Genomic DNA, 12,878 nt, shown 5'->3' with positions numbered 1-12,878 from the left:
TACAAACTCCACACAGGAAGTCTGGAGCTGGATTTGAACCCACGACAGGTTCCCATGACATGAACTGTGCCGCACAAGCGCTAACCACTGCGCTGCCGTGCTGCCCTAAATATTATATTCTAAGTTTTATTGTATTGAATTTTCCTGATTAATATTAAATTTTCATTTAAAAATCAAACTTTGCATTGCTATTGAGAAACATGTAATTTTTTAAGTCTAAAATTGCACAAAATTGACTATTAACCCTCTATTATTTATTAGAGTTTTAAAATGTATTTTAAATAGTTCAATTCATTAATTTGATTGTATTGGAAACAAAACAAAATAAAATCATTAATTAAACCAAATACAAATCTTATTTTCTCCAAGAGAATACAGTACACCGGAATCCAACTTAACTACACACAAACTCAATTTAAATTTCGATTAATTATTCAACATTACACCATCGTCACCCACAGCGACATTAATAAGACAACAAGGTGATTTATTATAAATCCCGGATCGACCCAGCTTGTTGTCGCTCTCGATGAATTTCTTATCAGAGGATTGATGAGGCCTGGGGGTTGATGAAGTCAAATGGTTAACAGCCGTCATTTTTTTCACCTTGATCTGATTTATAGATACGAAAGACTTTATAAATTATACAGAACCCTTGTTTGTAAACATTATGACGTATCTGATGGGCGGGGCTTAGCCTGGAGGCAAATAGCCAGAGCGGGACGATATGTCAACAAGCGTACACACTAAAAGTTTAGCTTTGTATCATCATAATGGGATGGCTTTGATGCTACGGCTTAATAACCTATGCCACAAGATGCGAAACAAGACTTGTGCTGGTCAGAAGACGGAGGAAAAGAAAGCTGTCGTTGATACTAGTTGTCATCATGTTGTGTGTTTGTGTGCCAAAATCTTATAAAAAAATTAGTGATCGTAAATCGAAGTGTTACAGGAACTCAGCGGGCACTCCGAATTAAAGAAAAAAGAAGGGAGTTATGGTTAAATGTAAGTAGAAAGATTGGACCGAGGCCCTCATCTGCTTGGGTTTGCAGCACAAACTTCATATTAGGTAAGAAAAATTAAATGTCTATGAATGTTGCGATCAAGTCCATATTACTTGTTATACTGGTAAAATATTAGCAAGCATGCATTGAAAAAAAATGTTGGGCACACAATTCAAGTCATTTATTAGATACAATTAATTTCTCGTGTATTTATTGTTTTCTATTTTCTTTTTCTTAATGGCGTTTACTTACACGCCAACAGTTAGCTGATGCTAAGAAAATAATAAGATACTATGCTGATCTAATAAGTAATATGGACTTGAATGCAACAATCATGAACGTTTAATTTCTCCTACCTGATATGTGTGCGCTGCAGCATTTTTATGAGTGCCTCGGTCCAATCTTTTTGCTTTAATATAATTAACTACAACTCACTCTTTTTTCTTTGATCAGAATTGTCCACTGGGACCCTGGATCCTACATTGGCGATCACTAACATTTTTCTCCGATTTTAGCACCCGAACACACAACATGACGACATTTCAATACCGAACGAGCAGAAAGGAAAACCTTGTTTACTCGGTCTTTTGACCAGCGCGGAGTATTGTTTTGCCTCTAGCTTTAACTATGACGTCACATGTGACGTAGGCATCTAAGTGTCTATCCTGTATCTTTGAAATTAAAAACATTTTTTATAAGCTTTTTATAAGCTTGGAAGAAAACTATATGAAAAATAATTTGTTCAATTTAATTCTCCATAGTTTGTATTCTTCGATGTGCTTTGGATCACTCGTTTTTGGTTGCACGACACAGTACTGTGACATCTCGTGGTCAAATATTACACAGTGTCTCTTTAACTTCTGCTCCCTTTTATCATATTCATTTAACAGCTTTATTTTCTTGTATCAATTATTCTTCTAGCCATTCAATTTTAAACTGCTTGCCCACACAAGGTTCACATCATTTACTTGTTTTTTTTTTTTTTATCTATAAGATTTGCGTTTATTTTAGTACAGGACCTGCCATCACTACTTTCTCCACAAGATGCCCCCAGACTCTTTCTTCCATCCCTGCATTCTTGCAAAGCCAGACCACACGCTGCCTTGCTCAACGTCTCCAGAATGTGTGGAATCATAAGAATGATAAGCAGCATTAGTTTAGCCACAAAGGGGAAAAGGAATAAAACACCATCTTGACATGGAACTGTTTACAATGACTTGTCTCAAAGTATTCAAATTGGTTCTTGTCACTTTTAACGATTATCTTTAAATAACAAAGTCAGGAGTAAATAACTAGAAACAGCTTTTAATTTAATTGTAAAAACATCAAAATACAAGAAAGTAAAATTAGCTCTTTGGCCTAAAATCATCATTGTTTTTGTTTTGCTTTTTAATGTTTGCTATATTTAAGTATTCTTTATAAAATAAACATAGTTTAAAATAATTTTGTTTGTTCATATAAGTAAAATAAACAAAATCATAATAGTAAAAATGAGCTGCTTATTTACTAAAATAATAATTGCATTGTAAAAAATAATATAAATAATTTTGTTTATTTAAACAAGAAATACAAATACAAAATAACAGAAAAAATGAGCTACCTTAATTACTAAAATAATAAATAAATTATAAAGATAATTCAAAATAATTTAGTGTGTTTGAATAGGAAGTATGTCAAAAGATAAAAAAAATATTGTAAAATAATTTAAAATAATTTTGCCTTTTTAAACAAGAAAAATACAAAACAAGATATACGATAAATTATAAAGATAAATCAAAATAATTTAGTGTGTTTGAATATGAAATACGTCAAAAGATGAAAAAATAATATTGTAAAAATAATTAAAAATATTTTTTTTATTTAAACAAGAAAAATACAAAACAAGATATACAAAACAAGCTTTATTAATAATAAGAAAATATAATTAATACTTAGTAAGATATAAAAAAGTAATAAATCACAAACTAAGAAAATTAGTGCTTAAAATGAGAAAGAACTACATAAACAGGAAGAATTATTATGTTATTTTATTTATTTAATTTTATTTTACTGAATTTTTCTGGACTTTTTGAAGAGTATTGCAAGTGATTGCATAATATCACTCTGTAAAACATGCATGTTTCAATTCATGTGGAGAATGTGCTTGAGACCAAAACCTTCCCAAATGGGCGTGCGTCAATGCGCTCCAGCCCTCTCTCACGCTTGCTCATAACCTAACATTACAATGCGAACGAGAGAGAGAGAGAGAGAGAGAGAGAGAGAGAGAGAGAGAGAGAGAGAGAGAGAGAGAGAGAGAGAGAGAGAGAGAGAGAGAGAGAGAGAGAGAGAAACCAGCCAATCAGAAGGAGTCTGAAATCTTGACAGGAGTTTCTCCTTGGACTCGAATGTCACAAGTTTTTGAGTGGACTTTGTGGCCCCGGGTGGCAAACAGCAGGAGGCACTTTGTCGCCATTCAACCAGGACGGCATGGCCTTTGTATATGTTTGGCAATATATGGAGATGGGGAAGAACCTCGGAACACAACCAGCCTGAAGTCTTCCAGACCTCCTTCAACTGAGTCCACTCATTGTCTTTCTCTTGCTCGCTATGAGCTGCCTGGATGTGATGTACCACCAAAGCTATGGAGCACACCTCCTCCCTGCAGAAGCCTACAAGTCCTCATACTACAACCATCATTACCACCACCAGCAGCAACAGCAACAGGTGAGACTTGTGTACTTTTACTGAGAACTACGAGAAGGTTTTTAATGTTATCATGTCAGCAAAACGCCAGAAATTCAGTTTTGGAGTGTTCATAGAACCAAAGAAACACAAATGTTACCCTGGTAGAGATTGATGTTTTTCTCATCTATTACATATTCAAATCTTATGAACAGACTTAAATCGGGGGTCCCCAAACCATGGCCCGCGGATCAGATAGGGTCTGCTTTCACATTTGGTCCAGCCCCCTGAACAATAACCTGAAAAAGAACAAAAATTCTGGATGTGCATTTCTGGGATTTGATTGCAGGGCGCGGCATTAGGAGGATCAAACTCTTACCACTGGACTAACAGTGTTATAGATGACATTAAAAGGTATTGGGTTTTATATTTTAGTCGCGGTACCACACACAAATGTTATAACGTGCGTTTCACATGTCACAATGACAATAAATGTGTTACTTACTATGGTAAGAATAGAAGAGTGGAAATGAATTTACTGTCATTGTAATACAAACACACAACAAAAATTCCATTTGTTTCTGGTACCTTGACTAAAAATAGTGTGATAATGAGATCGAATCTGCTGCCTTTGTACAAGTAATCTATACCACAGTTGGTTTAGTGCTCTGACAACTAAGCTGATTTTGGACCTGCTAAGACTGCACAGGCACAACAGAAAGTTTATGTTCCGTGGACTTTTTTCTGATTTATTAATTGACTTTAGTTCTGTGAAAAATCCAGAAAACATTTTTTTGTTTTTACATTTCAGAACCCCTGTGCACTTGTTCGGTTACAGACTGACCCCAACTCGCCCTGACAGGGAAAGGTTTGGGGACCCCTGCGCTAAATGTTATTGCACTACTTCTCATTGCACTATCGTTACGATGCGCTATTTTTTCGTTAAAATATTATTACAACTTAGACCAGTCTCCAAGCTCTACTATGTATTTCTGTTTGCTTATCTATCACGACATCCTTTTTATCTTATTTTCCCTTTTAAGTCTTTTTAAGTTTATTCTGAAGCGCCAGGTCTAATCTCTGAGCAAACATTGTTCACTACATTGTTATCAGTTGACAATAAAGACTATTCTAATTCTAAATATTTCAAATGTCGGCGTCATTTGAATTACTCTTTAATATGAGAAAAAAAGGAGTAATCCAGATACCAAAGGAGTTCTTGCCCCATTGGTAAATATTTGTGCCCATCAATTGTGCGACAGTTTTCTGGTAAAATAAGATGAAAACTCCTTTTTCAACATAGCTAATGGCAGATAAATGCGTTCATTCTGAGTTTCACTTTTTCAAATTAAAAAAATATTTCAGAAAATTAAAAAGATACATATAAATATATACTTCTCCTATTACAAATAATCTTGTTCTTTTTAAATATATCTTTAAAACTTTGTTGTATTATTATATTTTCAAAGAAATATAGAATATTTTTAGGAACATTTTTGTACTCTATTTGACTAAGGAGTCATGTTTAAAATTAACAAAAAGAGAAATAGAATACTTAAAAATGAGATGTATTATCTGCCAGCGGAGTTTTTTTAACATATGTATCAAAATAAGAGATTTAATACTTGATAATAAGCAAAATTATCTGCCAAATGGGTAAGAGTTTTTTTTTTTTACATATTCATATATTAAATATATTAAACATCTTACCCATTTGGCAGATAATTTGGCACATTTTGCAAATTATAGTGCATTAAACTTTTATGTGAATGACGGGCCTCAAACTATCACCCTGAGCCGAGAGTTTGAGAACCCTGATTTAGAAGATTTTGACTAATGAGTTACAGAGATCCCTCGGTTTACGCAGTTAATGGGGACCAGAAACACCCGTGAAAGGGAAAATTCTGCGAAGTAGTGTCGCACCTTCATAATATCCCGCAAAGGTTAATCTTACCTCTAGATGACCATTGCAGATTGAGAGTAAACGACTGTGACAAAATAACAATTATAGATCTACAACACATAACTGCAGTTGAATGAATAGCTTTATTGTCTTTATGCAAAAACGAGCCAGATCTCTGCGATGGGTAAAATACAACTGTCCAAAATATAGCGGTTTGCCACGAATTGTAGCTTCAGGTCATCCGTGTAATGGCTAATAGAACTGGCTTTGGCAAGATACAGGGCCCGCAGTGGTGACTTAGGATAATTGTTAGCCTAGCCGTAGCAGTGGGCCAGACCAGTGGCACCACTCTTGCCTTCTCCCCGCCGCCGCCCAATAATAATCCACGGAGCACCCGCAGGTGACCACCATTTTGTTGCGATCCTGTTACTATCCTCAGAGTCTGATTTAATTGATAATTTTTCTTTTCAATGTAAGGAGCAGCTAATAGCACACACCAGCTTATCACAGTCCCAATACAAGATACAATACAGTAATATCAATAACAATAAAGTCAAAATCCGCGAAGAAGTGAACCCGCAATAACCAAAGCGCAAAGTAGCGAGGGGTCTCTGCAGTCCCAATAACTTGCGCTCAAAAGAATACAATCAAATCTACAACTTGCTTTGATATTCAGTTGTTATTAAGCTTCTTCCATTGCACACTCACAGCTTAATTTCTCCTTGCAGAGGAGGTTGAGTAAAATGCACAACTGCTCAAGCCAACAGCTCGGCGGAGGACGAGCAATACTATCCAGAGATCCAAGTCTTCGTCTGGCTCCCGTAACCGAACCTGGATGTATATCATTACAAGATTTGGAGGTCAAAGACGGGTCTCAACCAGCAGGAGCCGAGTACTTGAGCTCCCGTTGTATATTATTCACTTACTTCCAAGGGGAGATCAGTGATGTAGTGGACGAACATTTCTCTCGGGCCCTCAGTCAGTCCGCCGGACTTAACGGGGGGAACAAGCCCATTCGGATGACGCCCGCCTCGAGCTCTGCCGGATCCTGGAAAGGTAAACTTGGATTGGTATGATTTCTTTAAAAACAAACCTTTTTATGATAAATTCTGGACTATTGGAGCACACCCTGTTAAAAAACACATGCTTAAGTTTAAGAACAAAACTAAATTCAGTCTCAGTAGTAGATGCACTGGATTTGAAGGCTTGAAAGCCATGGAAATGGACACAATCACACCTATTTCTTACATTTTAAGCCCAGTGAGTCACATGTTTATGGATCTTGTGACAATTCAGGATGGAGATTACAAAGATGTATTTACTGCTGTGCTGAAAAAAAAAAAAATCACGATTGAGGGCTGCATCACATAAAATGTGAGTCCTCGATTTCTAGACAACAGTGCCAGGGCATCCATAGTGTGGAGAAAAATGCCAGATTGCAACTAAGACGTGTCTTTTTGTGTTTTTATGAATTTGTAGTTTCCGTGGACCAAATTGCATTCACTTGTTGATGATAAATTCCACTGCTGTTCAATTCGGATGTATGAATTGAGGACTTGATTTGTGGGTGAAACATTTTAAATACTGTTGAGTGCGTCAAGCACTGTAAAACCTAACGTAATGCTCCTGTTATGTTTTATATGAATGTTGGCAAAAACATGGACTATCATATTTATCTCTGTATAATGCGTGATTTTCCTCACCAGCTTGGTGGCCTTGACTGGGAAGTTGCTGGTTCACGCCTCAACCGAGTCATATCTATGACTTTCAATATTAGTATGCGTTGCCTCCCTATTTGGCGCTATTTGGGGTTGGTATTAAGGGGTTAACTCCCAACAACAGGTCTCATTGGTTGGGTAAACTAACATCACATTGTTTACTGTACACAAACGCACATGTGTTTATGGGGGCCAAACCCTGATTAATTTGGGAAAAGGAAAGGAAGAACAATGCACATTTTTCGTACGGAAGTGTTTGTGCTATGATTGATCAGTTAAGATGCGTTGCTGACCACAATTGCAAAACAATTGATGCAATGGGAATCAAACCTAGGTCGCGGCAGTGAGAGGGGTTTTTAAGGGTTATTGTTCTATCTTCGTTATTCATTATCCATTATCCGTTATCTGTCAGTACATAATACGCTACAAAGCTTAGGAGCCGGGACACTTACTATCAGCCAAAAGGCCAAGCTAAGGTCCTAGCCCTAAAGCCTTGCTGCGATTATTGCGAATGCACCGTTCCCGGAGGTACTGCAATACCGGGCCGATGCGTGGAGTGGACAGAGCAAGCTCTTATTCCATCTACGGATTGCAAAAATCAAAAAGGCCAAGCTAAGGATCTAGCATCGGCCATGTCCTAACCACTAGATCGTCAGCGATATAAAAGAAACAGGAAAAGGCATCAGATTTTATTTCATTGTCACATTATTTTTACTCATGGTACCAGAGATCAATACATAAAGTCGTCCATAAAGATATAAGTAGACGCAAAATAACTATGAGCGAAACAACTCTTTGTTTTATCTGATAATGAATTGAATTTTGGAGGACATTAAATAAATACATTGTAAATTTTATGTTGGTATAGTTTACATAGTTTACATTGTCAATAAATAATCTTATCATGGCCGCTCGTATTCAACATTACTTGTCACTTACGTGCTTAATTCGAGCAAAGAAAAAGTAAAACAAAATTTTGTGCTAAATTTTTAATGAAAGATTAGGTTCTGCATTATATACAAGTGCACGTTTTCCAGAGATAAATATGGTAATTTCAATACACACAAATGTTTTGAGATGGCACCTCGATGTATTGGATTTAGAGTGCATACGTCGGGAAAAAGAGCAGCTTGCCATTTGCCTTCTACTGCTGCTGGGCAAAGTGTTTTCCCCGCTACAAAGAAACACTTCACCATAATCAAAGTGGCAGTGTTTAAATTGGAGCAAGAAAGGAGTGGCTTGCAGTAAGGATTTTACCATGATTGATTTTCTTGGAATTTTTTTGTCTTAGGTGGAGACGCTCTCCCAGAGGGTCCAAACAGTCCATCATGGAGCAGCACCTACCCATCACCTTCCACACCCTGCCTCCCCTCTGTCTCAGTATCGGTCCACCCGGATTTTGCCCCAAGTTCCATTGCTCTTAACCACCCTGACAGTGGTCTGTGGGCGGGTCATGTACTCTCCCATTCTGGTCTCCAACCACTAGGCGGCCTAGCAGATAGCTGGACCTATGGCCTCAACTCCCAGAGTCCTGGTGCCTACCCCAACGTTCACGACGTCTACCACACGCACCACCGCACCCACGTTCGGCCTCACCACCGACCCGTGTTCCATTCCTACCCGAATCATGGCGGAGGGATAGAGTCCAGGTTTAGTCCTCTTCTCCTGCCCGGGGTGAGGAACCAGAGCCAGTCGGCACTAAGTGCTGGGAGTTCGCCGCAAAGCGAGAGCGCAAAGACAGAAATGGACCCCAGTAGCTGCAGTCCGGTCATGGCGTCTTGTGGTCCTTGGACCGCTTCACCGGTGCATGGATCCTTGGAGTTGTATGACTCAGGTTGGTTCACTCACAATCAAGTCAAGCTTAATGTAGGGTAGTGGTTCTAAATGTACAGTATTGTTTTAGTGATGAATCCTTAGTAGAGGATGATCGGGCCTAAAAAATCCAGCCGACCTGAACCAGCCCGCGGGCATGAAAGCCTTTACCAGCCAGAGCCAGACCAAATAACTTAATTTGAAGGACCGAGCCCGAAGCAAATTTTTATGTTTCATCTGTTAAGACTTAGGAGGAGGAAGGAAGGGTGATTTTTTTTTCTGGCTCCGCCCCCCTGCTACCTGCCTGCTTCTGTGTCTGACAGTTCCCCAGAGCTTGCATGCTGCGCTGCGCATATCCGCCACAAAGAAAAAGAAACATAGAACAATGTTGGGTGGCTAATTAAAAATAAAAAGTATTCGAGAAAGAAGCTTGGTCTGGCCCAAGCTCGAATTTAATGATTGATATTTTGCGCTCTCCTTGAATATCCTACCTCTAATCCTTAGTGATTTTTTTCAGCCCTTCAACAGTCCACATTTCTTTTATTCAGCGTACTGCAAATAGCAATCAGAAATATGATTTGATCCGACTTATTAAACCTTTTTTACCTGATTTATGTGATCGGTTTGCTTTAACTATTTGGAAATTAAAGCATGTGACTTAACAATTATGTACATAACAAAATAAAAACAAGGAAATTGAAGAAAAAAATAGTAAAACATGTTAAATGTATCATCTGCTCTTGTGCCAAATACTCATTCTAAAATGTATTTTAAGTTTTTTTTCAAATAAAACCCAAAAAATATACTTATATGATCTCCCGTTTACTGGAGCAAATAATTATTAAAAATCTTAGCATCATATTAGCGTAATATTTAAATTAGAAAGAAATCTTATATAATAATAATTATTCAATTAAAATATAAAAGTATTTGATCAGTGTTCTACATAAAAAAATAAATTAAATACTTCATTCTTGAAAAACATTTATTTTACTATATGCCATCTTTAGATGTCTTGTAAACATTTGTTAAAAAAAGCTAGTATTTTAAAATGAATTGTTTTGTAACTCTAAAATTTTCGACTTTTATTTATTCCTCAATGTCGTGAAATAAGTAAATTGATTTTTTGATCTTGTTCTGTTTGTAGAAGTTTTTATTAATAATTACTTACAGTAATAATAATAACTGGATTATTTTTCTTAATATACAATTTATATATTAAGTTTAAACAATATTTTGAATAAAATAAATAAATCCTTCCTAAATCGTAGTCAATTAAGGTAAATACCTTAAGATAAACGCAATGCTCCCCCATTTGCTATGTTAGTTATGTTTTTTTTAGATTTATTAAAGATTTTGGGGTATTTTAGAAAAAAAAAAGCAATACTACAGTTTGTTATTGTATTATCAGTCTATTTTAGATCCATAATAAACAGGGTTGGGTAGGGTTACTTTAACTGGATTACTTTCAATTACTTTTGGATTACTCCAATACCAAATTTGCTAATAAAAGACAAAAGAAACTAAATATGAATAAAATGACTACATTTTGTGCAGGCTTGGGGAGTAATGGAATACATGGAACGGCAAAAATGATGTTGGCAAGCTGTTTGGATTTATTTTCATTTTGTTTCTGTCGCATTTTATGTTAGTTTTGCCGGAGATCAAAGTGATCAAAGCCAGGAGAGAAAGCTTACCACGTGTTGTGAGTCATAATTTTATTCATATTTAGTTTATTTTATCTTTTATTTGCATATTTGGTATTGGAGTAATCCAAAAGTAATTGAAAGTAATCCAGTTAAAGTAACCCTACCCAATCCTGATAGTAAATATATGTTCCAAAACAATTTTAATGCATATTTTAAAAGGAATACTTTTCTAACTGTAGGGTTACTTCAGGTATAGTACTTAATTAAAATAATTTAACAAATACCTTTTAATTATTTTAAAATGAAACCATCTTTTTTTGATTATCCTAAATCCGTTTGAGAAAGACTGATAGTTCTTGTGATCCATAGTTTTCAGTGTCTCTCTCATGCAAAGCCGCTGCAGCTTATTAACAAGTCCTATAGAAGTCTGATCACAATTTTTCATGAAATTAGCTGTGTCAGAGGATGGAGACATGAATAACAGGCTCTTGAAAAACAGGGTATCAAATTAAGAGAAGTGGGATTAAAAATATTCTATGTCTCTCTGCAGCTCACGAGCAGACCAAGGCAAAGTCATCAGTCTGGTTTTAAGGACTAAACGGCACTGTACAGGACGGTCATTTCTACTGCTATTCTTCTTCTGTGTTTTATTGACGAAAACAATTTCATTGAATATGTTAAAGTGGTTCTGTTTCAAGAGCTGTTTTTTTAATGGGTCAAAATCACTGCAAACGGACAAAATCCAAGATGCCTTTCGGGTTTTGGATTAAACCAGGCCTGGTCCATGTAAGAGATGATTTTGTTCAGAACAAGTGCCTAAAATTGGGTCGTTTTAGTAAATCATACGTGAATCAATTTAATCCAAAAACAGTCTATGTTGAGTTTATCGTATAATGGGGTTAAGATTTACTCCCCAAAAAGTTTCAACCAGTTTTTTTGCAAGGTTGGCTAAATGTTTAGCTCATTCACTGCAATCCCAATGGATTGTCTATGGCTGTCAATGGCGAAAGAAACCCCAAACATTTTCATCTCTATACTAAATTCCATTCAATGCCATGTTTTATTGGCTGACGAGTGATGAGTTTATGGATTATTAGACACAGATAATAAGGGTAGAAGCAATTAATGTATTTTGAACTTGCAAGGAGAACAGGGAAGAGTCCAAGCCTCGGATAAGAAATTCCAACCTATTCTAAAGGCCCTCTCTTGAGCTCTTTTTATATTTTTAGATCAAAGTACAGAAACTTGAATGACCGATAGTGGCAATGATGCAAACAGTTGATAATAGTCAAAACAACGAACAAAAGTAAGGTATAACAGTCAAAATAACTAACTGGCATCCTATGTAATTTATTTTGTAGATGGCAAATAGTCAAACAGAATAAATTCCTCAGCAGTGAATGTGTTAAATACAAAAATTGAAATTGCTTATGGTCCATTTTCAACAATGTTTGAAGAATATCAGTGTGTCCAAGTAGATCATTGAAGTCCATAACCATTATGGTAGTAGAACCATTCTGAAATTTTCAGCAATATCCCCGCATGCATTCCTCCATGGAGGGTGTAAAAGGATTGTTCCTTAGTAAATATTTACACTTGTGATTTCTAAATTATGGACATTGTTGAATAAACTTGATGTCCAATCTGTCATACTGAAATAATAATTGGAAAACTGAATGCATTTGACGAACAGTTCCATTTTCTGAGTTATGTTGCAACTCACATGCTACGAATATGCTCACATTGGCTTAAATATGTGAACTCATTGTCCACCATGTCAGCGAGATCATATATTTTCTGGGTTAAATGTGCATTGTGCGCGGTTCATCCCTTTCTTGATACAATAAAAAAGGTAAACTAAAAAAAAATCCTTTTGTGGTGATATTGACCCGTATATACCAAATATGTACAGTTTTCTCAACACAGTTTGTTTCTTTGCTAGATGGTCTGTTGCTACTGTTAAATCTTTGCCTCGAGTTGTATATTTTGATACTGTATGTTTTATTGTAAATAATAAATTATGACTTCAAATGTTTGGTTTTTGTGAGTCTTTACAATATTGGACCCTAAAGTTAAATTTTTATCCTGTGATGATAACTCATTGCCCTCACCTGTGCCCGCTCGTTTGGCG

The 12,878-nt window shown here is 36.2% G+C and overlaps 1 protein-coding gene and 1 pseudogene across 1 annotated transcript; one reads left to right on the top strand and one right to left on the bottom strand.

Annotated features, from left to right (window-relative positions):
* The first annotated feature begins 3,382 nt into the window (after positions 1-3,382).
* vgll3 (vestigial-like family member 3) lies at positions 3,383-12,252 on the top strand. The gene is made up of 4 exons (XM_088352911.1): positions 3,383-3,707; positions 6,297-6,624; positions 8,578-9,120; positions 11,298-12,252. Exons 1-4 carry the CDS (start codon positions 3,591-3,593, stop codon positions 11,336-11,338), a joined length of 1,029 nt encoding a protein of 342 aa, XP_088209037.1. The 5' UTR covers positions 3,383-3,590; the 3' UTR covers positions 11,339-12,252.
* Positions 7,793-7,948, bottom strand: LOC148352663 (U2 spliceosomal RNA; annotated as a pseudogene).
* Positions 12,253-12,878: the final 626 nt, after the last annotated feature.

Source organism: Urocampus carinirostris, chromosome 14, assembly GCF_059441175.1.
Source record: "Urocampus carinirostris isolate Australia breed hairy pipefish chromosome 14, RoL_Ucar_1.0, whole genome shotgun sequence".
NCBI lineage: Eukaryota > Metazoa > Chordata > Actinopteri > Syngnathiformes > Syngnathidae > Urocampus > Urocampus carinirostris.
This window is presented reverse-complemented; position numbering and strand designations above follow the sequence as displayed.

Coding starts and splice junctions, on each gene's coding strand:
- vgll3 (XM_088352911.1), top strand. CDS start 3,591: ATGAGCTGCCTGGATGTGATGTACCACCAAAGCTATGGAGCACACCTC. Junction 3,708..6,296: donor ACCAGCAGCAACAGCAACAG/GTGAGACTTGTG, acceptor TTCTCCTTGCAG/AGGAGGTTGAGTAAAATGCA. Junction 9,121..11,297: donor CTTGGAGTTGTATGACTCAG/GTTGGTTCACTC, acceptor GTCTCTCTGCAG/CTCACGAGCAGACCAAGGCA.